Raw genomic sequence first — 26,518 nt, forward strand, 5'->3', positions numbered from 1 at the left:
AGTGCAAGGAACAGGAAGTCCATTTTGTAAGTAAATCATCTGCATAACGTGACCGGAGGCCTTCTCATAAAGAAAATGAAATAGTCTGAATTAAAAATTTTCAAGCATGATGCAACTCAGATTTTTTTCTTAAATGATCATAATGGTTTGCTTTCAAAGAGAGTCATAAGAAGGCTTCTCATCTGAACGACAGCGATATTTATAAACAGCTTCTTTCCACCAGTGTTTAACCATTTCAGGAACCCACTTCCTCCATTCCTCTTACTTTACTACTCACAGGTCCTCACGGAACTGAACAAGCAGCAACGATCTGGTACCAACCAGGCTGGGAACCTGGCAGCAAGGATCTGGTACCAACCACGCTGAACAAGCAAGAGGCTCCCAGGTTTTAGTTCTTCTCAAGCTTAAACTGTGGACCCGACTTCACCCGCAAACCCTTCCTCCCCTCCTGCGGGGACAGCTTCTCCCCGCAGCGCTGTTACCAACACGGCGGCCACGGCTCTGCCTGGGGTTACGACTCACTTCCTGGACACCAGCACGTGAACCGGCGCCTGGGGGAACGTCAAGCACCCCATCCTCCTTTAAGGGCCTGGATCAGGAGATTAAACCAACCACCCTCACCGGTTTGCTACGCAGTTTTATCAGGGGGAAAACGTAAGGAATTACAAATTTCAAACTAAAATACGACCCCAATTTTGCCCGCCTGAGTTCTTTTTGAACATTAAATAGAGCACTTGCAAAAGTCACATTAACCCCCCAGCTCCCAGGCCCCTCCCCGAGTGAAAGCCCTGAGGGAGCCTGACCTCTGGAAGCCACACGGGGGGGCCCCTGGCCCTCCTCCACATAGAGCACCTCACACCGCGGGGCTGCAGAGTTCCACCCAGAATCCCCCCAACCTCAGAACAAGCGAAACCAACCCCCCACCAACTAACCAACTATACGACGCTGCAGGCGATCTCATCAAAAGCCTTACAAACAAGCTGAATTTCAAGCTTTAGTCTCATCGAGCTTTGTTTTAAAATACCTACACTGTTACAAGTGGATTTTAATTTTAGGCAGTGAATTGCACGAGTACATCTTCATCCATTAAGGTATAAAACCTAATGTGATATAAAAGCAGAAGACAACAGAGAAAGAAGCCTTCTACTTTAATCAGTGTTGATTTAAAAGACACCAAATACTGTCTTTCGGTAATCACTGTGCTTTCTGAGAAGCAAAAGACTGATTTCCAAAACTAAAAATTTTCCTATGACAAATTCACCTTTGGAGAGCCAGAGTCATCTATAATTTAGACATATTTGATAAATGGGACTTCAACCATACGAGCATTAACATATTAACATAAAAATTACTTATGACATAAAAGCTTTTTAATCTTAACTTTCTATATTTTATACAGGATTTCAGTAATTTAATATACAAGAGAAAATATATTTCAACTGTAATATCCTACAACAAGTAGAAAGAAATATTAACAAAAGTCATTTTACTTGGAGCTGGCGGTAGTCTTTTTAAAACAAATGATTAAGTTGTGTCAGGCCCAAGAAACAAGTCTTATATATCCTATGCAGACATTATGTCTGTCATGGGTTAGTCTATCTGGAAAGACAGATAGTTAAAGAGAAAATTATGACAGTATCATTAGCAGCTGGTTAAAATTTAAATTTCTTTTTTTTATACTTCAAACAATTCATATCACCAAGAATACCAACCTCTTTCATTTTATAAGATTATTTTATAAATCCAGTTGGATCCCTAGAAATTATTAGTGTGAGCCTGGATTAAGAAAGCAGGTCTGTAACCAGCTTAAGAAAAAAGGCAGTATTATCAAATAAAACTCACTCTTCTCAGAAATAAGAGCCGAAGCAGGATTCTACCTGGTGAAGGTGACTTATCCGACTTATGTCCCCAGGGCCCAGAGACCCACCACGAGACAGCTGGTCTCTCCTCCGTACCTCCGATCAGAGACCTGCAACCCGCCTCTGGGCCCTGAGCTCAGAGGTGGTCTGATTTCAAGGAGCGTCACTGCCACATATAAGCTGTCAAGGCAAATACTCCTGGACAAACACTTTGAAGGTTTGGTTTTATAATATTATTTAAAAAATATTTTATAATAAAGTTGCACTCTGCCTTGACATTTTATCTAAACTGCAAAATCAAACATCTGACTTATTTAGTGAACTTAAGTCAGCTGATTTAAATCAAATTAACTAAAAGTATCACACAGATACTATTGAGATTAAAAAAAATGTTTGGGAGTTATGAAAATACTCAGCTCTTTTTACAAACGTTTTAACTATAGGTCAAATTAAGGTAAAATTGATGGTTTGCCATCACAGAACTCACACTAAAAATTTTTTGAACTTAACTTTTTCTTTTAACTGAAAATTACAAACTAAGGATTAGGAATTTGCTTCCTGCAGTTGTCAGCACTGAATATATGAGAACAATATAAAATATACTTGAATATAAAATCTGTAAATCTATTCTAAAATAAAAAAAAATTTAAATGTATTAAAATAACATACAAAATGACTTACTATTATATATAGATAGTCAATAAATATCACACAAATCCTAGAAAGTTAGAATTCCAAGTGTTTCACGAACACTTCCAGTTCTGAACAGACCAACCTGGGGGAAAGGTCTGTGGCCATCAAATCTGACCAGACAGGCTCACTTCAGTACTAGACACTGGCACCTACTGTATGCGCTGAGCACTCACCATGAAAACCTACTCATTTCTTACCCTGGGAAACAATCTAAGGAATCCTGAGAGTTACCAGTCCCCTAGATGGGGGTTTATGAATGCATTTTACTCTCTTCTCTTTGAGCCCTGGAATAAAGGCTAACTAGGAAGAATTTTACTGGGTATGTTATTACTCAGAGGGCTTGTACAGGCCTATTTATTTATTTCCACTATATAACGTTATAAGAAATTTTTTCAAGCAAGAAACTTTAAAAAGTTTTGATATATACATACAAGTTTCTGGGGACTTTCAAAAATTGAAAATATGTCAGCAAAGTTGTTCATTTAGTTAAACAACAACAAGCTCTGTGTGTGTGTGTGTGTGTCTGTCTGTCTGTGTGTGTGTGTGTGTGTGAGAGGGAGAGGGAGAGGGAGAGAGAGAGAGAGAGTGAGAGAGAGAGGAGTGATGGAACGTCTAAAGAACTAGCAAAAACGCAGAAAGCGGGACTTCCCTGGTGGTGCAGTGGTTAAGAATCCACCTGCCAACGCAGGGGACACGGGTTTGAGACCCGGTCCGGGAAGATCCCACATGCCGCGGAGCAACTAAGCCCGTGCGCCACAACTACTGAGCCTGTGCTCTAGAGCCTGCGAGCGACAACTACTGAAGCCTGCACGCCACAACTGCTGAAGCCCGTGCTCCACAGCAAGAGAAGCCACAGCAATGAGAAGCCCGCACACCTCAACCAAGAGTAGCCCCCGCTCACCACAACTAGAGAAAGCCCGCGTGCAGCAACAAAGACCAATGCAGCCAAAAATAAATAAATAAATTTATTAAAAAGAAATGCAGAGAGCCAAAGATCAAATTTATTCTAATTTCATTGTAGACAAGTGTAAATACTTGTCAAGCCTTTAAGGTCTGGTCTGGGTAAAAATAGAGAAAGCATTGTTGTTCTAGGATATATTTAAGACAGGCAGATGTGTATACAAGTACACTTTTCTTTTAAACATTAAAAAATAAAAAGTATAGGGCACCTGCATTTTTCCCACGGAAAGGAAAGAACTAACAGCAGCTGGAGAAGAAGAACTAGATCAGTACAAGTGCTGTGCTAAAGAGAAACTGAGAGAAGTCCAATCAATGTTCAGTAATAAATCACAAGGCATGAAGTAAGTTTTAAAATTAAAAATTTGCTTTCCTGAACCTCCTGCAAGCCAGGTGCTTTAAGAAAAAGAAAAATACCTGCTTTACTAAGCAGCAAATTCTGTGATGCTTACAGGTTTTCATGTTTATTACTTCTGTTGCCTGAAATGTTAAGCTGCTTCCTCAAAAGCTGGCTCCTTGTAAAGGTGGTTTTGGGTTGAACAGTGACTGTGGGTGAGAGGTTTGGAGAAGCAAATTAATCGAGAAAACAGATGTGTGCCACTGTGCTCCCTCCTTTATGTGCACTTGTAGGTGCTGTGCCAGGGAAGCTGAACACAGCCGAAGTACAAATCCTCCTGCTTCGCCATCTGCACATTCACAAGGAGTTAGCCTGGGAAAGCCTGCTCGTTCACACCAAGCAAAAGACCCCCAACCTGTGGATCTTCCACACATTTCAGCCGATACGCTAGGCTTGCTTCTAAGACCTGTTAAAACGTAAATACCTCTATTTTTTAAAAACCCTGGCAGTAGCTGATGAACCTTAGGAAGTCAGGTTAAAAAAATATTTTGAAAAGACCTTATTTGGATTGGCAGGGCGCATCTCTCATCAACACACGCAGGTGTGTGGGTCTGTGCTTACAGGGAGCTGGTCTAGGGAGGCCCCACCCAGCTCTGCTGGTGAGCAGGTGCGGGGGTCTGCACCCACACCAGATGCACGGCCGCGAGGGCGCCCTGCACACCCACCTCGAGCGCCGTGCTGTCCGATAGGCACTGGGAAGACAATGCTTTGCTTTCGAGTGGGATCTAGACCTGGACTTGGATGACGAATGGTACTTGGGAGAGCGTGATCTTGTTCGAGACCGTTTTTTGTGCTTTTTCTTTTTCCTCTCTCTCTCTTCTTCTCTCGGCGGGTCTTTGCTTTTGCTTGAGCGCCCTTCCGGAGGCTTAATGTCTAAAGTGGGCAGAGGTCTGCCTCCGGCCAGTAGAGGGCAGGACACAGTACTGGCTTCCTGGGAACAGAAGCAAACGTCTGGATGTTAACAGGGAAAATGCGACATTTAAAAATGTATGTTTATAAGCTTCCGACTTTGGGGCCCTCTCACCAGTAACAAACCAACACCTCCTAGAGCGGACCACGCCTCCCTCTGTGGTGCTAAAAACCCTGCCCTGGCATCTTAGGGAGAATGACGGCTCCTTCGAAGTCAAGAGCTGAATGCCCACCTCTCCCGGCCGAGCCTTCCCGTGCAGGGTTCCCCCCAAAGCCTGCTGCGCTGCGGCAGCTGGATTTGGCGAAAGGAACGCGGCACGAAGGGCACTGTGTTAGGAAAAGAGCCCCGCTTGCTCTTTCGTAAATAATTGTGACCTTCCACCGAAAAGGAGATTCCTCTAGTATCGCGTTTTGATGAACCTCTGCTCTGCCTGAACCAAAAGAGGTTCCTCTTTGATTTTTAAAAAGCTCTTTGTCACAAGGAAAATACATTTCTCTCCTTCCTTCTTTGTACCTGTGTGAGGGGATGGATGTTAACTCCTAACTCCTACTAACTTACTGTGGTAGTTATTTTGTTCTATATGTAAGTGAGATCATGCTGTGTACCTTGAACACACAATGCTGTGTGTCAACTGCTAACCAGAAAACTGTCACTCGCCATCTGCTCTACAAGGATGAAGACACTGGCCACTGCCGTCGCTGACCTCTGACACCCCCTGAAAGGAGCTCTGGGTGGAGATCAGGAAGGAGGCCCTCGGTGCTCTGGGAAAACCTGGCAGAACAGGCCTTCAGATAGTTAGAGATTTTCAGGGGAAGACGTTAAGAGCCCAATTCTAGTATTTCCTCATGCCTAGAAAAGCACTAACATCGTTAATGGAGACACCTGCTCCTCGTGACGCGCAGCCACCTTCTGCCAAGATGTGTGCTCGACTGCACGCACCCCCTCACCAGAGTCACTTATCTACTGACCCCCGGCCCCCAACCTCTGCGGAGCAGTTCCTCGGCGCTCCTGAGAGGCTGTCTCCTGGGCTGTCATCCTCATGTTGCCCCAAATAAAACTTAACTCACAACTCTCACGTTGTGCACTTTTTTTCCACTGACACAATTATATCTCAGTAAAACTGAAAGAAAAAAATAAAGCCACTAATGGGAATCACAAACAAGATAATCCCATCAGCGCAAGTCAGCCGTGCCCCACACATGTGAACGCACCACACCACGGTACCGCACTTAGTAAGTTATCAGTCATCCTCAGAAACTCTTTACCCAAGCATGACAGACACACAGAAGAGTGCACAGGCCTTCAGGACGCTGCCTGCTAAACTCTCACGGTGGGACACCAGCACACACATCAAGAAGCCACCACCCTCAGCGCTGTGGCATCCAGAGCACGCCCATCGCTGGGACTTTACTGTAAAGTGCTGGAGACGCACACCTGAGGACCACATCGCACTCTACGATGACAGGAATGATAAGCTGCCTGCACGGCCATCAGAAGGGTGCACTCCTGGCTCACTATGGTCCATCCCAGCAGTGAGTCAGTACAAACCAGCTTGAAAGAATGATGTGGTGATATCCTATTTTTATTGACGTTAACATTTGTCCACATCACGTTGTAAGATGAAAAAATGAAAAACCCCAACAAACCCAGAACTCCAAATACCCACCACCGGTATTTTACACTTGCAGCTGTGGCCACCCACCTGCAGCCCTTCCCCTTGTCCTGAGAAAAGTCATTTCCTCAATTCATTTACATGAGTTTTAACTACAGCCAGTAAATACCACACGCAGAGACATATCGAGATATCTGCAATGTGTCACTTTGTGCCTCGGAGGATTCAGCTGTAAGGTTTACGGAAAACAACCCCAGGCAGGGGCTGTGGCCCGGCCCCGTCTCGTGGGCCGCGTGGACGCTGGCTGCTGTCGGGTGCTGGGCTCTAGCAGGACCGGCCTCCCCTCTCTTCTCCGCAGGTCCATTTGGACAAGGCCAACTGGATGAGGGAAAACAACACTTTGTGCAAATGGTTCTTCTAAAGTTGCGCTTCTTGCCCTGGCGGTGCTCCTGCGGCCGGACGAGGATGCCACCCTGGGTTAGGGGTCAGGGCTGCGACCCGAGGGCAGTGCTCTGCCTGCCTACTGTTTACACTCACAACACCGTCTCTCACACCTTCCCTTCCTTGTGAGCTGAGAGGCAGCAGGGCCGAGAATCGCTCAAGAACAGTAGAACAGTGCGCTCTGTTCCCAAAGCAGTTTGCTCTCTGTAGCCGGGGCCACCGCAGGACGGGGGGTGCACGGGCCGCCTGCCGCTCCTGGCTGGCTTCGCTCGTCTCCTCCGTGTCAGCGCTGCCCAGTTCATTTTTAAGGCTCTGCCTAAATTGTCTCCAGGGAACCCAGTTCATCGTGAGACAGTTCTTCCTATCAAAAAGGTCTCTCTCACTTCAAATTCTTTTAGTGCAATAATATTTTTTGGGTTACATTTAAAAATAATTGGTTGTTGTTCAACAATTCTAACATGTAGAAATGAACCTTTACTTCTAAGAACACCTAACTCCCACTCTGGCACTCCATAAACTTATATACAAAATGATATGTTAAGACTAAACTAAATAAAATGTAGTGGCCTTTCTAACTTTAAAGGCTGGCGGAAGGGAAGTGCTGGCTGTGCCGCCAGCCGTGCTGCCTAGTAGAGAACCCTGTTGCCGCTCGGCTGCAAGAACCAGCTTTTAGTGCATTTAAAAATCCCAGTAACTGTGGACTCTGAATTAGGAATATACACATTGCACGAACAAGGAGACGCAAGTAGGGGTAAGAGGCGCCAGCGAGCACTTCCACGCCAGATGCACGAGGCCTCCAGCAACGGGGAGTTAGTGGTCACGGCCCCAGGAGCCACAGGGCAGTCAGGGCTGCTGCGGAGATTTTCCCCGGAGAAGCAGAGAGAGTCTATTTTAGGAGAACTGAGACATGGTTTCCATGCCTTATCTAAGTGGTTTGTTGAGTGAGGAGAAACACAGAATGGCTGTCTTTCTCCCTCAGGGTTCTCCCTTCCTGCACATGAGGACAGAACCACGGTACTAATTAGTGATGATTAGTGCTGCACTAAACGGGGGAGAGATGGGAAAACACGCCCCCCATGATGGACGTCTGCAAAGGATAAGAACCAGGTGGACGAGGCACACCGCAGGCGGCCAGTCCAGGACAACAGGAGAGGGTGAGTGGCAGCTTATTAGATGAATTCCTATTTATACGTTATTGCCAACCTGGTAATTTGTACCTCTGAACTTTATTACTGCTTCTTTTGCCTTTATCCTAACTAACGCCCGTCATTAGGAATACTTATTTCACCACTGTGGTTATAGTTTAGTACTTCATTTTGAGGCGAGGGAATAAGTGAATCAATATATTCAAAATATAACTCGTAATTAGGTCATGGGGTCTATTTATTCCAATAAAATGATTGATTACCCTTCACCATTAAAGTGAAAATCAGCAACTGAGGTGGGGGGCCTTGGCTGGGCTGAATTAAGATGATGCATTGTGACGACCTCACTGTTTTTTTCAGCCTAAAAGTACTAAGAGGATATTAAAAAAAACCCCGGCAGTTAGACTTGAGAATAAGAAAAAAAAAAGGATAACCAATCCCACACGCCCAGGGGCAGCCCCCCAACAATGGTGACCCCAGGGGCAGGCTGTCTGTGCCAGCACGTCTCGGGGTCCTGAGATGTACGCTCTCCCCAACACGGCTCCACTTCTGAAACCAAGCAACCTCATGACGCGTCCCACCACGCAGGGCGGCGGCTCTCGTGACGACCGCACCAGGGGGAAGCAGGCGCGGGTCACGCCCTTCATGCAGGGTGAGGCTGAAGAGACTTGCAGGCCGCCCGCACTGCCAGACAGGACGGCTGGATGCAGGAGCTCTACCCAAACACAAGCCGAAGGGCCTGGCCTGCCCGGGCCTCCAGGGCTGCTCAGAGGCAGGGCTCCGGTATGTCCAGGCTCGGGGAGCGGCCAGCACCTGGGACACGTCAGGACAGGCGTGTGTTCTGGCCTCTTCAACTACACCCAAGGCGTTCCTGGGTGCACAGCTGGCGCAGGGGGCACGGACTCAACAACACAGAGGGGTGGTTCGTGGATATTAACGACATGAGCCACAGAACTATTTCAGGAAAACATCACTCGGGCTGTTCAGAAAAGCGTGGTGGCCCCCTGCTCTCTGCAGCCCGGCACCCTCTCCCCTACTTGCAAGAACACCGTTGATGTGGACAATGGCCCTTCTTGCCCTCTCAGTGCGTGAATTCCGGATGAAGATCTCCAGCTGAAGCAGAAGACAGACCAGAACATTCTGCTCTCCCCGGCCACCTTGCTACGTTGAGGGAGAAGCACATGACCCGAGTCTGGCCCAGGTCAACAGATTCAAGACCAGGCTGAGCGGGGCGGGGCTGCGGAGTGAGGCACTGAGACAGGGGCCGGAGGGAGCAGAGCTGCGGAGCTCAGCCCGCCCAGGAGGCTGAGCCTGCAGAGGAACCCTCGAGACCTACGTGAGCCCCAAGCACGCTGCGCCCCCCTCACAACTCAGAAAGTGAACCCAACTAGTTACTGGACTTGCTTAAGTCATTTGGGGGCAGTCGGGTGGTTTTCTAGCATGTGTAATCAGGGCCCTGACTGATGCAGCAATCCAGGCTTTCAAACGACTGGAAAAGAGATTTAAATACCCAGCTAGCTCTGTAATCTAGACCTGGCTGCAGTGATGGAAACGTACTGTTTCTGCACTGCCCCCCACTGCAGTTAGCTACCAGCCATGTGCGGCTACTGAGCGCTTGAGATGTGGCCAGTGTGATCAAGGACCTGAATCCTCAATTTTAATTGAGTTAAGCTGAAATTGCCACGTGTGGCTGGTGGCCATACTGCACAGTGCACATCCGGAAGGAGTCAATGGCCCTGCTAATTTGTACTATAAATTATACGAAAACCCCAAGACCAAGTCACTGCTGAGTCAACACCCTCCCTGCAGCCCCACACCTCCCTTGTCTAGTTTCTGAAGGCACCTGGCTGAGGCTCTGCACAGGGTGACCCGTGAGGAGCTGCCTGTGATGCCCGCGGGGGACACAACAACAGAGCCGTGCGGCAACCAGTGTCCAACAAGCAAAGCGGCCTTTTGGGGATGGAATGTTAATACTCCAGCAAAAATGATCAGAGCACAGATCATCATGGGGTAGAAGAACACACAGGTTGGTCTGAGTCATGACTGGCAAAATCAGGAAGGAACATGAGAAAGATTAGTCATTTATAAGAGTATTTAAGGGCTTCCCTAGTGGCACAGTGGTTAGGAATCCGCCTGCCAATGCAGGGGACACGGGTTTGAGCCCTGGTCCGGGAAGATCCCACGTGCTGCGGAGCAACTAAGCCGGTGCGCCACAACTACTGCGCCTGCACTCTAGAGCCCCTGAGCCACAACTACTGAGCCCACGAGCCACAGCTACTGAATCCCACGTGCCTAGAGCCCGTGTTCCGTAACAAGAGAAGCCACCGCAATGAGAAGCCCACGCACCACAATGAAGAGCAGCCCCCGCTCGCCGCAACTAGAGAAAGCCCGCGTGCAGCAACGAAGAACCAACGCAGCCAAAACTAAATAAAATAAGTAAATAAAAAAAAAAAGAGTATTTAAAAACTTGTGCCCCTTATTTTGGTAACAGTGGGAAACAATACTGATCAGTCTTTGATCACAATAAAGTATTTGTCAACAAAGTAGCACACAAACTAGCAACTATTATTTCCTGCTGTGGGAAAATAAATTGCTCAAAAGCAGACTAACATACATTTTAAAATAAAATCTAATTTCTGAAGTAACACTACATTAACCACTAAATGGGATAATTATATAAAGGACTCAAGATATATTATACGTTTGAAATCAGACTTTGAAACGCATCCTCTAAAACCGCATTTGCAAATGTCTACCAGTGCACATCGAGCCAGAGTCTCCCCAGTCGACCTCACAGGCAGGGCAATCGCCCAGGTCTGACTGCTGAGGCCTCTTTCCAGATGACCCTCTCCTGCCCTCTAATCAGCTGTGCCCGCTCAGAGTGCTGTTGCCGCCGTATCCACATTCTTCCGTGGAAACGTACTGCAGCGGTTCAGCCTCTCCCAGACCTGTCCCCATCGCCGTGCTGGTTCTGCCCCTTCCTCCACAGACCCTTCATTCAGTGCGGGGTTGGGCCAATCACTGCTGCCTGCGCAGGCTTCCCCTGCCTCTGCAGCTTGTGGGTCTTTGGCCCCAGAGTGCCCTCGCCCCCGTCACCTCTCCAAATGACCATGGTTCCCCAAGACCCTGCTCTGTCCCCAAGCACTCTACGGACCCTGCCCTGGGCCGCCTCTGCTGTCCTGGGGGCCCGGCGCCCTCACCCTCTTGCTCAGAGCTGCTCTGTGCCCCGCAGGGCTGACCTGGTGGAAATGTCCATGGGCAGATGCCAACCACACGAATGCGACTGGTCACGGAATAAGAGACAGGCTTCTAATTCACATCCCAAAGTGCCCTGAATATAACAGAGGCTCAACAAACATGGGCTGATTTTTGTTCCCCTTTCCTTTTCAAACTCTTGTTGGACCTGTAAACTTGGCAGGATCATTAACTTGAAAAAATTACTGTTATCTAAACAATGTCTTGAAGTCTGTTGTTACCACGTAAATGACGGCATGATTCAACAGGGATTCAATTCAAGACTTCTGATTTCTCTTTGTTTTGAATTAAGAGCACAAACAAACACACACCAGAAATGGGATGGTATATACACAGATTTCTAAGTACTACTTATGAATAGTGTTTTAAATATTTTATATACTGCTTACAAATTTAACATACTAGTATCTGTCCACATCAATAAACACACTCCAAGGCATCATTAAAAGTTATACCTGAGTATGTAAAAATCACCTCTCCTAAGAGATCGATGGAACCGAACAGACAACCATGCACTAACAGAGCATGTACAGCTGGGACTGAGTGTAGAATAAAGGGGCCCTTGAACTAGTGCAAAAAGATGTGTGATTTAGTGGGTTGTGTTGTGTCTAGCTATATGCTCCCCAGAATGAAATAAATTCCCAGTGGGGCAGATTAAAAGACAAAAAGGAAACTGTTGGTAACTCTAGTGATACAGAGCTAACACAAAACAGGAGAGAAAAGCCAGCCAGCCAGGAGAAAAGTAAAGGCTATGGAAGGGGTTCACAGCAGGGGAATAAAAAGGCCACAAAACCCGTGAAAAGTTACTCAGTTAACACCTATAATTAAAATATGTAGGTTAAACCAAACAGATACCATCTTTTCCTATCTATCAGACTCACAGAATTAAGGTGATGACAGCCAGTGACGGCAGGGCGTGAAGACAGTTACATTCACACACCACAGAGACAAACAAAACGAAAACAAACCCCCCCCCCCAAACTGCTATAATCGTTCCAGGCACTAATTTAGCAATAAAATAAATTTAAAAAATTTTAAATCTGAAATTTAAAAATCAATTCCACAGTCAGGGATTTATGCCGTGGATATACTCCCCTCAGTGAGCACAGAAGGCTTAAAGCAGCACTGCTGTAACAGTAAAACCCCAGGAGCGGCTCGCGTTTCCACCAGCAGGGAGGGGTGAACCAAGTACGGCACAGGCAGGCGGTGCCTGATTTCAGGACTGATGTATGCAAGGACTGACAGTCACTCATCCTGTAAACAGTTACCAGGTGTCTATTACACACGAGGCACTACTCTGGCATTGATATGGAAAGATCCCTAGCAGAAGTGAAAAGAATCGAGATACCAGAATAATGGACAGGGCACAGTCCTATTATTGTAATATTCAAAATCTGTTCCTAACTAAATAGGATGACGGGTGCCAGGGGCCTGGAGAGGGGAGTGGGGAGCTGGGGTTTAACGCGGACAGCTTCAGTTTGGGAAGATGGAGAAGTTCTGGAGATGGACGGTGGGGATGGCTTCACAACAATATGAATGTACTTAATGCCCCTGAACTATATGCTTAAAAAGCGTTAAAATGATAAACTGCATGTATATTTTACGCAATAAAAAATGAATTAAAAACGGATACTTTGGAGACGGCGGGGAAGATGGCGGAAGAGTAAGACACGGAGATCACCTTTCTCCCCACAAATACACCAGAAATACATCTACACGTGGAACAACTCCTACAGAACACCTACTGAACGCTGGCAGAAGACCTCAGACCTCCCAAAAGGCAAGAAACTCCCCACGTACCTGGGTAGGGCAAAAGAAAAAAGAAAAAACAGAGACAAAAGAATAGGTACAGGACCGGCACCACGGAGGTGCAGGGAGGAGCAGGGCGGAGACTGCGGATGGCGGAGGGGGAAAGCTTCGGAGACGTGGAGGAGAGCAACAGGGGTGCGGAAGGCAAAGCGGGGAGATTCCCGCACAGAGGATCGGTGCCCACCAGCACTCACCAGCCCGAGAGGCTTATCTGCTCACCCCCCGGGGCTGGTGGGGCTGGGAGCTGAGGCTCGGGCTTTGGTCGGAGTGCAGGGAGAGGACTGGGGTTGGCGGCGTCAACACAGCCTGCAGGGGGTTAGTGCGCCACGGCTGGCCGGGAGGGAGTCCGGGGAAAAGTCTGGACCTGCCGAAGAGGCAAGAGACTTTTTCTTGCCTCTTTGTTTCCTGGTGCGCGAGGAGAGGGGATTAAGAGCGCTGCTTAAAGGAGCTCCAGAGACGGGCGCGAGCCGTGGCTATCAGCGCGGACCCCAGAGACGGGCATGAGACGCTAAGGCTGCTGCTGCCGCCACCAAGAAGCCTGTGTGCGAGCACAGGTCACTATCCACACCCCCTCCCGGGAGGCCGTGCAGCCCGCCACTGCCAGGGTCCTGGGATCCAGGGACAACTTCCCCGGGAGAACTCACGGCGCGCCTCAGGCTGGTGCAACGTCACGCCGGCCTCTGCCGCAGCAGGCTCGCCCCGCATCGTGCCCCTCCCTCTCCCCCCGGCCTGAGTGAGCCGGAGCCCCCAAATCAGCGGCTCCGTTTTTTTTCTTATATTATTTTAAAATAATATCCTAGCAAATTCTACCACCATTTGAGTGATTAATAAAAAATAAAACTTTCATTTATTTTCTAGCACCTGAAAACACCTCTAAACCTTTCAACTGAAGTATGTATAGATGAATGTGCAGACCAAAGTAAAAGCATCAAGATAATTATATTTAAAAATGAGTCAGGATTAAAGGCGATGTCCTCCTTTTTAAAAGCATATTGCAGTATTCCAAGTACATATCCTTACTCTCAGCGCTCCTTTAACCCCGTCCTATGTGAGTGAAGAACACACGCCCTCCTGCGACCTACGCGCAGAGGCGGGGCCAAATCCAAAGCTGAGCCCCCCAGCTGTGCGAACAAAGAAGAGAAAGGGAGGGAAATCTCTCCCAGCAGCCTCAGGAGCAGCGGATTAAAGCTCCACAAGCAACCTGATGTACCTGCATCTGTGGAATACCTGAATAGACAACGAATCAAATTCAGGAGGTGGACTTTGAGAGCAAGATTTATGATTTTTTCCCCTTTTCCTCTTTTTGTGAGTGTGTATGTGTATGCTTCTGTGTGAGATTTTGTCTGTATAGCTTTGCTTTCACCATTTGTCCTAGGGTTCTATCTGTCCGTTTATTTTTACTTAAAAATTTTTTTTCTTAATATTTTTTATTTTAATAACTTTATTTTATTTTATCTTACTTTATTTTATTTTCTTTTTTCCTCCCTCCCTCCCTCCCTCCTTTTTCTCCCTTTTATTCTGAGCGTGTGGATAAAAGGCTCCTGGTGCTGCAGTCAGGAGTCAGTGCTGTGCCTCTGAGGTGGCAGAGCCAACTTCAGGACACTGGTCCACAAGAGACCTCCCAGCTCCACGTAATATCAAATGGCGAAAATCTCCCAGAGATCTCCATCTCAACACCAACACCCAGCTTCACTCAACGACCAGCAACTACGGTGCTGGACACCCTATGCCAAACAACTAGCAAGACAGGAACACAACCCCACCCATTAGCAGAGAGGCTGCCTAAAATCATAATAAGTCCACAGACACCCCAAAACACACCACCAGACGTGGACCTGCCCACCAGAAAGACAAGATCCAGCCTCATCCACCAGAACACAGGCACCAGTCCCCTCCACCAGGAAGCCTACACAACCCACTGAACCAACTTTAGCCACTGGGGACAGACACCAAAAACAACGGGAACTACGAACCTGCAGCCTGCAAAAAGGAGACCCCAAACACAGTAAGTTAAGCAAAATGGGAAGACAGAGAAACACACAGCAGATGGAGAAGCAAGATAAAAACCCACCAGACCTAACAAATGAAGAGGAAATAGGCAGTCTACCTGAAAAAGAATTCAGAATAATGATAGTAAAGATGACCCAAAATCTTGGAAATAGAATAGAGAAAACGCAAGAAACTGTAACAAGGACCTAGAAGAACTAAAGATGAAACAAGCAATGATGAACAACACAATAAATGAAATTAAAAATACTCTAGAAGGGATCAATAGCAGAATAACTAAGGCAGAAGAACGGATAAGTGACCTGGAAGATAAAATAGTGGAAATAACTACTGCAGAGCAGAATAAAGAAAAAAGAATGAAAAGAATTGAGGACAGTCTCAGAGACCTCTGGGACAACATTAAATGCACCAACATTCGAATTACAGGGGTCCCAGAAGAAGAGGAGAAAGTATTTGAAGAGATTACAGTTGAAAACTTCCCTAATATGGGAAAGGAAATAGTTAACCAAGTCAGGAAACACAGAGAGTCCCATACAGGGTAAATCCAAGGAGAAACACACCAAGACACATATTAATCAAACTGTCAAAAATTAAATACAAAGAAAACATATTAAAAGCAGCAAGGGAAAAACAACAAATAACACACAAGGGAATCCCCATAAGGTTAACAGCTGATCTTTCAGCAGAAACTGTGCAAGCCAGAAGGGACTGACAGGACATATGTAAAGTGATGAAGGAGAAAAACCTACAAGCAAGATTACTCTACCCAGCAAGGATCTCATTCAGATTTGATGGAGAAATTAAAACCTTTACAGACAAGCAAAAGCTGAGTGAGTTCAGCACCACCAAACCAGCTTTACAACAAATGCTAAAGGACCTTCTCCAGGCAAGAAACACAAGAGAAGGAAAAGACCTACAATAACAAACCCAAAACAATTAAGAAAATGGGAATAGGAACATACATATTGATAATGACCTTAAATGTAAATGGATTAAATACTCCCACCAAAAGACACAGACTGGCTGAATGGATACAAAAACAAGACCCATATATATGCTGTCTACAAGAGACCCACTTCAGACCTAGAGACACATACAGACTGAAAGCGAGGGGATGGAAAAAGATATTCCATGCAAATGGAAACCAAAAGAAAGCTGGAGTAGCAATTCTCATATCAGACAAAATAGACTTTAAGATAAAGAATATTACAAGAGACAAAGAAGGACACTACATAATGATCAAGGGATCGATCCAAGAAGAAGATACAACAATTGTAAATATTTATGCACCCAACATAGGAGCACCTCAATACATAAGGCAAATACTAACAGCCACAAAAGGGGAAATCAACAGTAACACATTTGTAGTAGGGGACTTTAACACCCCACTTTCACCAATGGACAGATCATCCAAAATGGAAATAAATAAGGAAACACAAGCTTTAAATGATACATTAAACAAGATGTACTTAATTGATATTTATAGGACACTCCATCCAAAAACAACAGAATACATTTTTCTCAAGTGCTCATGGAACATTCTCCAGGATAGATCATATCTTGGGTCACAAATCAAGCCTTGGTAAATTTAAGAAAACTGAAATTGTATTGACTATCTTTTCCAACCACAATGCTATGAGACTAGATATCAATTACAGGAAAAGATCTGTAAAAAATACAAACACATGGAGGCTAAACAATACACTACTTACTAACGAAGTGATCCCTGAAGAAATCAAAGAGGAAATTAAAAAATACCTAGAAACAAATGACAATGGAGACACGACGACCCAAAACCTATGGGATGCAGCAAAAGCAGTTCTAAGAGGGAAGTTTATAGCAATACAATCCTACCTTAAGAAACAGGAAACATCTCGAATAAACAACCTAACCTTGCACCTAAAGCAATTAGAGAAAGAAGAACCAAAAAACCCCAAAGTTAGCAGAAGGAAAGAAATCATAAAGATCAGATCAGAAATAAATGAAAAAGAAATGAAGGAAATGATAGTAAAGATCAATAAAACTAAAAGCTGGTTCTTTGAGAAGATAAACAAAATTGATAAACCATTTGCCAGACTCATCAAGAAAAAAAGAGAGAAGACTCAAATCAACAGAATTAGAAATGAAAAAGAAGAAGTAACAACTGACACTGCAGAAATAGAAAAGATCATGAGAGATTACTACAAGGAACTCTATGCCAATAAAATGGACAACCTGGAAGAAATGGACAAATTCTTAGCAACGCACAACCTGGCAAGACTGAATCAGGAAGAAATAGAAAATAGGAACAGACCAATCATAAGCACTGAAATTGAAACTGTGATAAAAAATCTTCCAACAAACAAAAGCCCAGGACCAGATGGCTTCACAGGCGAATTCTATCAAATATTTAGAGAAGAGCTAACACCTACCCTTCTCAAACTCTTCCAAAATATAGCAGAGGGAGGAACACTCCCAAACTCATTACACAAGGCCACCATCACCCTGATACCAAAACCAGACAAGGATGTCACAGAGAAAGAAAACTACAGGCCAATATCACTGATGAACATAGATGCAAAAATCCTCAACAAAATACTATCAAACAGAATCCAACAGCACATTAAGAGGATCATACACCATGATCAGGTGGGGTTTATTCCAGGAATGCAAGGATTCTTCAATATATGCAAATCAATCAATGTGATACACCATATTAACAAACTGAAGGAGAAAAACCATAGAGTCATCGCAATAGATGCAGAGAAAGCTTTCGACAAAATTCAACACCCATTTATGATAAAAACCCTCCAGAAAGTAGGCAGAGAGGGAACTTTCCTCAACATAATAAAGGCCATATATGACAAACCCACAGCCAACCTCGTCCTCAATGGTGAAAAACTGAAAGCATTTCCACTAAGATCAGGAACAAGACAAGGTTGCCCACTCTCACCACTCTTATTCAACAGAGTTTTGGAAGCTTTAGCCACAGCAATCAGGGAAGAAAAGGAAATAAAAGGAATCCAAATCGGAAAAGAAGAAGTAAAGCTGTCAGTGTTTGCAGATGACATGATACTATACATAGAGAATCCTAAAGATGCTACCAGAAAACTACTAGAGCTAATCAATGAATTTGGTGAAGTAGCAGGATACAAAATTAATGCACAGAATCTCTGGCATTCCTATACACTAATGATGAAAAACCTGAAAGTGAAATCAAGAAAGCACTCCCATTTACCACTGCAACAAAAAGAATAAAATATCTAGGAATAAACCTACCTAAGGAGACAAATGACCTGTATGCAGAAAATTATAAGACACTGATGAAAGAAATTAAAGATGATACAAATAGATGGAGAGATATACCATGTTCTTGGATTGGAAGAATCAACATTGTGAAAATGACTCTACTACCCAAAGCAATCTACAGATTCAATGCAATCGCTAGCAAACTACCAATGGCATTTTTCACAGAACTAGAACAAAAACTTTCACAATTTGTATGGAAACACAAAAGACTCTGAATAGCCAAAGCAATCTTAAGAAAGAAAAATGGAGCTGGTGGAATCAGGCTACTTGACTTCAGACTATACTACAAAGCTAGAGTAATCAAGACAGTATGGTACTGGCACAAACACAGAAATACAGATCAATGGAACAGGATAGAAAGCCCAGGCATAAACCCACACACATATGGTCACCTTATCTTTGATAAAGGAGGCAAGAATATACAGTGGAGAAGAGACAGCCTCTTCAGTAAGTGGTGCTGGGAAAACTGGACAGCTACGTGTAAAAGAATGAAATTAGAACACTTCCTGACACCATACACAAAAATAAACTCAAAATGGATTAAAGACCTAAATGTAATGCCAGACACTATAAAACTCTTAGGGGAAAACATAGGCAGAACACTCTATGACATACATCACAGTAAGATCCTTTTTGACCCACCTCCTAGAGTAACGGAAATAAGACCAAAAATAAACAAATGGGACCTAATGAAACTTAAAAGCTTTTTGCACAGCAAAGGAAACCATAAAAAAGATGAAAAGACAACCCTCAGAATGGGAGAAAATACTTGCAAACGAAGCAACTGACAAAGGATTAATCTCCAAAATATACAAAGCAGCTCAATATCCAAAAAACAAACAACCCAATCCAAAAATGGGCAGACTGTGCATCTGAAGCCTGTGCTCTGCAACAAGAGAGGCCGTGACAGTGAGAGGACCGCGCACTGCGATGAAGAGTGGCCCCCACTAGCCGCAACTAGAGAAAGCCCTTGCACAGAAACGAAGACCCAACACACCCAAAAAATTAAATAAATAAATTAAAAAAAAAAAATGGGCAGAAGACCTACATAGACATTTCTCCGAAGAAGATATACAGACTGCCAACAAACACATGAAAGGATGCTCAACATCACTAATCATCAGAGAAATGCAAATCAAAACTACAATGAGGTGTCACCTCACACCGGTCAGAATGGCCATCATCAAAAAATCTACAGACAATAAATGCTGGAGAGGGTGTGGAGAAAAGGGAACCCGCTTATACTGTTGGGGGGAATGTAAACTGATACAGCCACTATGGAGAACAGTATGGAGCTTCCTTAAAAAACTAAAAATAGAACTACCATATGACCCAGCAATCCCACTCCTGGGCATAAACCCTGAGAAAACCATAATTCAAAAAGAGTCATGCACCCCAATGTTCACTGCAGCACTATTTACAAAAGCCAGGACATGGAAACAACCTAAATGCCCACCAAGAGACAAACTGATAAAGAAGATGTGGTACATATATACAATGGAATATTACTCAGCCATAAAAAGAAACGAAACTGAGTTATTTATAGTGAGGTGGATGGACCTAGAGTCTGTCATACAGAATGAAGTAAGTCACAAAGAGAAAAAGAAATACCGTACGCTAACACATACATATGGAATCTAAAAAAAAAAAAAAGGGTTCTGAAGAACCTAGGGGCAGGACAGGAATAAAGACGCAGATGTAGAGAATGGACTTGAGGACACGGGGAGGGGGAAGGGTAAGCTGGGACGAAGTGAGAGAGTGGCATGGACATATATACACTACCAAACGTAAAATAGATAGCTAGTGGGAAGCAGCTGCATAGCACAGGGAGATCAGCTCGGTGCTTTGTGACCACCTAGAGGAGTGGGATAGGGAGGGTGGGAGGGAGACGCAAGAGGGAGGAGATATGGGGATATATGTATAGCTGATTCACTTTGCTATACAGCAGAAACTAACACAGCACTGTAGAACAATTATACTCCAATATAGATATTAAAAAAAACCCCAAACAAACAAAAAGCCCACAGTTTTATTAGAAAATATAGAAGCAACCATGTAACATAATGGGTTACAGTATCTATGTATGCAGATACCTTTTAATTAAGCCCTATATTCCCTGCGCAAATGACATCAAAACAATAAAGGAAATTAAAGTAGTCCACTCACACCCCTCCCATGTGGCAGCTCCCTCACCTTCTTAAGTTCCCTGCCTGCCCACACTATATGCGCGTTTTTACAGCTGCAGCCATAAACGTGGAGCTGTTCTGTACTCTGCCTCTCCCCCCTTTTCTATCTGTGGCGGTTATAGCGGCTGCATGTTTTCATCACTGCCCTGGCGCAGAGGTGCTCCCAAAGCCAGGGCATGACTGCAGGTGCTTTTCTGGGCCCGCCTGCCTTTGGCCTCCCCAGGCGGCCGCCTCCGGAAGCAGCACAGGGAAGCACAGAGGCGGCCAGGCCGGTGCTCCAGCAGGTGGCCGGGTGCCCAGGAGGATGGCAAGCGCGCCCAGCCCGCCAGGGCGCAGCCCACAGTCCACAGGCTCTCACGGAAGCTGGCATTCGTGCTCCCCAGCCTGATCCAGCTACCATTTTTGAGGTCTCCTGCCAGATTTGAATTTCAGACCGACTCCTGAGGTGAGAAAGCTGATTCGACCTTCAACAGAATGCTGAAAATCTGAACTTAGAATGCTGCTTTCCATGGAGAAACAAATAAACCAGTGGCTACATGCAGCAAAAATCAGTTTTTAGTAACGGCCTTAGACGCTCAGAAATGTCAACATAATTAAAGTAAAAAACGCACAGTGCCCGTTCTACGTTACAGGAAAAAGGCAGCTGCGAAAGACGTTTGGGGACCCCTGGAGAAGCGGGGCAGGCCGTGTTCTGAGCAGTCCAACGCCCCACGCCCCACTGCCATGTGAAGGGAGGAAATGGGCCGGGGACTAAGCTGTGGTTCTACAGCTTAGGAAAGAGTTGTGAGCATCTGACCCCTTTAAGAGAAGACGACGGTAACCATATCTTACTTTTCTTTTTAATTAAAGTGCTGCTATTAACACAGACCCCTGAGTAAGGTTCTTGGCCGTCAGTGTGAGCTCAAGGGCCACTGCTGTGGCAGGAGCCTCACTGCTCTGGTGAGTCTGTCCAGGCCCGAGGCGGCCCTCACAGCCGAAGCTGTCCTGCAGCTCCTGGGAGGCTCACCACGAAGCACAGGCTCCCAGCCTGGGCCCAAAGGTCCGTGTCTGTGACACTGCACCCAGTATTTGGTGTGCATGTGCACTCAGGGAGTTTTCATCAGGTTCTCACTGACCCCAGCTATACAGTACAGACAGACCTCATTTTATTGTACTTCACAGATACCGCGGTTTTTTTTGTTGTTGTTGTTTGTTTTTTTACAAATTGAAGGTTTGTGGCAACTCTGCGTCGATCATCAGGGCCACCTTCCCAAGAGCACTTGCTTATTTCATGTCTCTGTGTCACATGTTGGTAATTCTCGTAATGTTTCAAACTTTTTCATTATTAGATCTGTGATCAGTGATGTTACTATTGCAAAAAGATTACCACTCGCTGAAGGCTCAGATGATGGTTGGCATTTTTTAGCAATAAAGGGTTTCTAAATTGAGGTATGTATATATTTTTCAGACATAATGCTATTGCACACTTAATAGACTACAGTATAATGTAAACATAACTCTTACACACACCGGGAAACCAAGAAGTGCATGTGATTTGCTTCGCTGCTATGGCCTGGAACTGAAACCACGGTATCTCCGAGGTCTGCCCGGAAAAGCACGCGATCCCCCGTGGCAGAAGGGCGGGGTCTGCTCACAGCCTTCACGCAGGCTCGAGCGCTGAGCGGCCGGAGGAACCCACACTCAGGTGCTTTTACCAACCACGCTTTGCCCAGAACACAGACGTGGACTCTTGTTTAACTCACCTCGACGCTGAAAGGATTTTCTTCCACTTTCCCGACTTCTGCTTCTGGCAGAGGATTTTTTAAGGTTTGTAAAAATAAAGCTGCCTTCCTTTTACGTTCCGCTTGAAGCTGCTTCTCCTTTGATTCCTTAGACGCCTGGGCAAGCTTTTCCCTGGCAGCAGCTGCCAGTCGGTCCTCCAACTTTTGCTTTGCTTAAGGAATAAACAGAAAAAAAGATGTTTAGAGCAAGCAGTACTGTATAAATATATTGCTATCTTAATTTCCATGGGCAGTAAAAGGGTCGTGAAATATAATGCAGTTATTTTAAAACGTGAATATGATACAGGTTTCAGGAAAGGCCAACAAATCAGGCAAACAATTCTCAGAGCATTAGTTTACAATGCTTTCGCTATTGGTACTTCTCACATTTTACATTCCAAATCAAAGTCAGAAAGTTGTTGGGATTCCACAGCAGTGAAACCTGAAATGATGAAAACCTCGGAATGGTTCTCATAAACATGTGCCCGAATTACCAGGTAAGGAGCACTGTGAAAAGTGTTTTATTCCAAATGATCTGACACACTGCTCAGTCCACACGCAATAAATGCAGATTTGGGCACACATGCACGAACACAAGTGTGCTCGGGGGGAGCAGCACAACGCTAGTTCCCGAGAGCAGGGCATCCTGTGGTTAAAGAATTACCTTCCATCAATGTTGCGTGATCTGTTTGTGTATACAAAGAAAAATTCATTCACAAAACCAGTTAGAACAGATACATACTGCAAACGCAACTGTTAATTCACTACTTTAGTGAGAGCAGAACAGAACTTATTTTGGAGGAGGGACAGAACACGACAAGACGTTCCCCACAAACACTGCTAGCCATGCGTCAGAGGCAAGCGGTGGCCACACCGTGACCCCTGAAGACGAGCCACAGCCTGAAAACCAGCTCGGGCCCCAGCACCTTCAAGGGTCCGATGGTTCTGCAGGGAGATGGCCTCGCAAAGAGGCGTCTCCCAGCTCGGAACATTACCCCGAGCTGGGCGCACAGGCTGAGCATTTGCCCCAAGGCTGCCATTAAAGCCTTCTCGGCCACCCTCAGCCGACCCTCTGAAAACACATCGCCGAGGGCACTGCATCTGAGCTTAAGGAACAGCAGCGCTCCTCACTCCACAGAGAACTTCTCAGCTGAGCCAAAGCAGCCCGCGGCTCCGCAGTGGTTCTGATCTCCGAAGGCTGGAGACTCCAGCTGGCAGTCTCGTAGTTTTGCCTTAGTAGGTAAATCTTGTATTTACGTACTTTTCTTTTAAGAAGTTTAAAACATATTGACAAACCTTGCTTTGCTTCTAGCTCCTCCTGGGTAAGTTGAGGCCGCTTCTCCTCAACAACTACACAGGGTGGGGCAACTGCCGGGTTAGTGTTTGTAGCACTACTAGAACTTTCTTGGCCTTCTTTGCTTTCTTCATCATCATCACTGTCATCATCTAGCTTAACACGATTTTTTTCCAGGGGAAGTAGATCATTTTCTTTGGCCTTGATTGCAAAGCTTATTGGAGCAAATGAAGCTATTGAGAAAAGGTGAAAATGGTAATACATTTTTAAGTAACTGGAAGCACAGAGCAGAAATCTACACGGGCCCCACCATCCACATGAGCATCAGCTGGTGGAGCAATGTCTTGAGTGGAGCCACATCTTACGCAGAGGGAGGTTCTAGGGGCCGCAGGCAGTGCCTGTGATGTCAGAGGGCATTTAAGAGGACATCACACGTGCTGAGCCCGATGGAGGGGAAGGCAGAGCACCGGCTCCATCTCGGGCCACGTCAGGATGCACACACTGAGTGCCAGCTGGGGTCACTCTATGGGCAAATGGTCAATTTTTGTTGGTGTTTTCCTTTTTTTTCTGGGCTCAGCACATTGCTGAGTTTGCAGAAGTAAGCATATGATGGGACTCCACTATTAAAAGGTACTTCTAAAAAATCCCAACCATAGAAGGTAATCTTTTCTTACAAAAGCAAGCTGCAGAAACTGTTCCTTTATTCAGCAAACGTTTGACTGGGTGCCTACTTTGTGCTAGGCGTTATGTCAGACTATTCTCTGCACCTTTAAGAAAATCTTAAACCTAGTGTAACAAAAATTTAGGTGGTTCAATTTTTCTCTCCTAGAATATTTGGAAATTTTAATTGAAGAGAAATACAAAGGCCCCAAAGGAAACAATCTTCTTCCCCTTCCCCCGTCTACTCAGCACTCACTGAGTCCCTGCGTCCTCAGACTATGGCAAATGGCTCCTAACAACACCTAACTGGTTGTAATGAGATACTTTATTTTTAAAAACCATGTGTTATTACTGATGAAAGCTATTCAAGTAAACCACAGCGAAGGGCAATGTCAAGTGCAGCGCAAACGGGCTGACTCTGAGAGGGAAGTGGATCTAGGTTACCGAAGGCAGGTTCTGATGTGGCTGTAACTGTGGAGGTGAGCTCACCCAGCTGCCCCCGCCCCCCGGGCTTCTCTACTTTCAGCATTTCACGGTTCCAAACCCAAGTGTGACTTGAAGCTGGTAAATAATCTCTGACATATAATCTCTGACATATAATCATCTCTCGTCAATAATCTCTCAAGCTACACAGCACACCCCAAGATGTTAAATGTTAGCAAAGTGATATTTTATAAGTCAGAATGAAAAGGGGGCAAAATCAGTCTCTGTGTTGATTATGCAACGCCATGCACTGGCACTGTACGTGGTGCGCTGAGGTCTACCTTCCTAACAAGCCCCAAACAAAGATATAACACGGGGTGGAAAGCACACTTTGCTGGGAGAGTCAATATTAACTATTTTACCGTGGTTATGTTAAGAACGGCCCTTATCTTTTGGAGATAAGTGCGATCACACTGATGGATAAAATGCCATGATGTTGGGATCTGCTTCAGAATATCCTGGGGGTGGGCTGGACTGAGAATTCTAAGATGTGTCCTGCGTCGGCCACGGGCGCTGGATGCTAGCACTGCGTGTGTGACTATTACACCAGGCTCTGTTTCTGTACTTGTTTGAAATTCTCCGTAAGAAAATACTTTCATAATATTAACCGTTTATAGCCTCTAGTAATATGGTCTCTTTAAGAATAGAGTCAAAGAAACAGAGAAAAGAAAACTTCAGTTAAATGTTAATCAAAATTACTCAAGTTAACTTGGGCTAAAGTATTATATCACAAAATAATTTTAAAACAATTACTCCCAATCTCTTCCTCCAAATTAAAAAATATGCAATCAACAAATATATTAAAATGAAAACTTCTGGAACACAGTTTAATGCATGTCGAATACAGTGCCAAACAGCACCACTGTTCGATACATACTTTAAAGTGATTTAGGGACTTCCCTGGTGGTGCAGTGGTTAAGAATCCGCCTGCCAATGCAGGGGGACACGGGTTCGAGCCCTGGTCTGGGAAGGTCCCACATGCCGCGGAACAACTAAGCCCGTGCGCCACAGCTACTGAGCCTGTGCTCTAGAGCCTGCGAGCTGCAACTACTGAGCCCACGTGCCACAACTACTGAAGCCCGTGAGCCCTAAAGCCCATGCTCCGCAACAAGAAGCCTGCGCACTGCAATGAGGAGTAGCCCCTGCTCGCCACAACTAGAGAAAGCCCGCGCACAGCAACGAAGACCCAACGCAGCCCCCAAAATAAATAAATAAATAAATTTATATTAAAAAAAATAGTGACGTAACAAAAGAACTGACTAATGTGCAGAGTCTCCACGCCTCACCTCACTTAACATTTGCAACCCCTGGAGGAGACAGATACTATCAGGCCTCCCCATTTACAGATAAGGAAACTGAGGCTCAAAAGGTCAAGTAAGCTTCCCAGCATAGCTCAGCCAGAAAGCAGGGGATGAGGAACTACTTTCTTTGGAGAATTACTCAATTACACAACTACTGCTTCTACCTGGAACCTTATTTGCAAGTCGCCTCACAACACGTGAAAAGCACTTCCTACAGCCTTCAGCGGTTTCCTGTTGTGTTAAGGATGAGCAGCAGCTGTGGAGGGGCCCCTCTCCCACTCCCCGCTCCTGCACTGCGCTCCAGCCCCGCCCTGTCTTCTGCCTGGAGCCGTCATCCTTTTCTCATGCCTGGCTTTCTTGCTCGTCTCATCTCAAATGAAGCCTCTCCTCAGACAGGCCCTGCCTGGCCTCTCTCCTTCACGCCACTCTTGACGTTCTGTGTTGTGTGTGCGGTCTGGTTA

General features: G+C 45.5%; 1 protein-coding gene across 3 annotated transcripts in view; it reads right to left on the bottom strand.

Annotated features, from left to right (window-relative positions):
* SFSWAP (splicing factor SWAP) overlaps positions 1–26,518 on the bottom strand; it is an 82,438-nt gene that overhangs the window by 13,704 nt on the left and 42,216 nt on the right. For all 3 annotated transcript variants that reach the window (XM_060027849.1, XM_060027848.1, XM_060027850.1), the window contains exons 12-14: positions 23,616–23,846; positions 22,302–22,492; positions 4,572–4,837 (exon numbers count right to left, since the gene is read on the bottom strand). In XM_060027849.1, the coding sequence (XP_059883832.1) occupies positions 4,572–4,837; positions 22,302–22,492; positions 23,616–23,846 (688 nt within the window). The remainder of the gene's footprint in view (positions 1–4,571; positions 4,838–22,301; positions 22,493–23,615; positions 23,847–26,518) is intronic.

The sequence above is a fragment of the Delphinus delphis genome, chromosome 13 (assembly GCF_949987515.2).
Source record: "Delphinus delphis chromosome 13, mDelDel1.2, whole genome shotgun sequence".
Classification (NCBI taxonomy): Eukaryota; Metazoa; Chordata; class Mammalia; order Artiodactyla; family Delphinidae; genus Delphinus; species Delphinus delphis.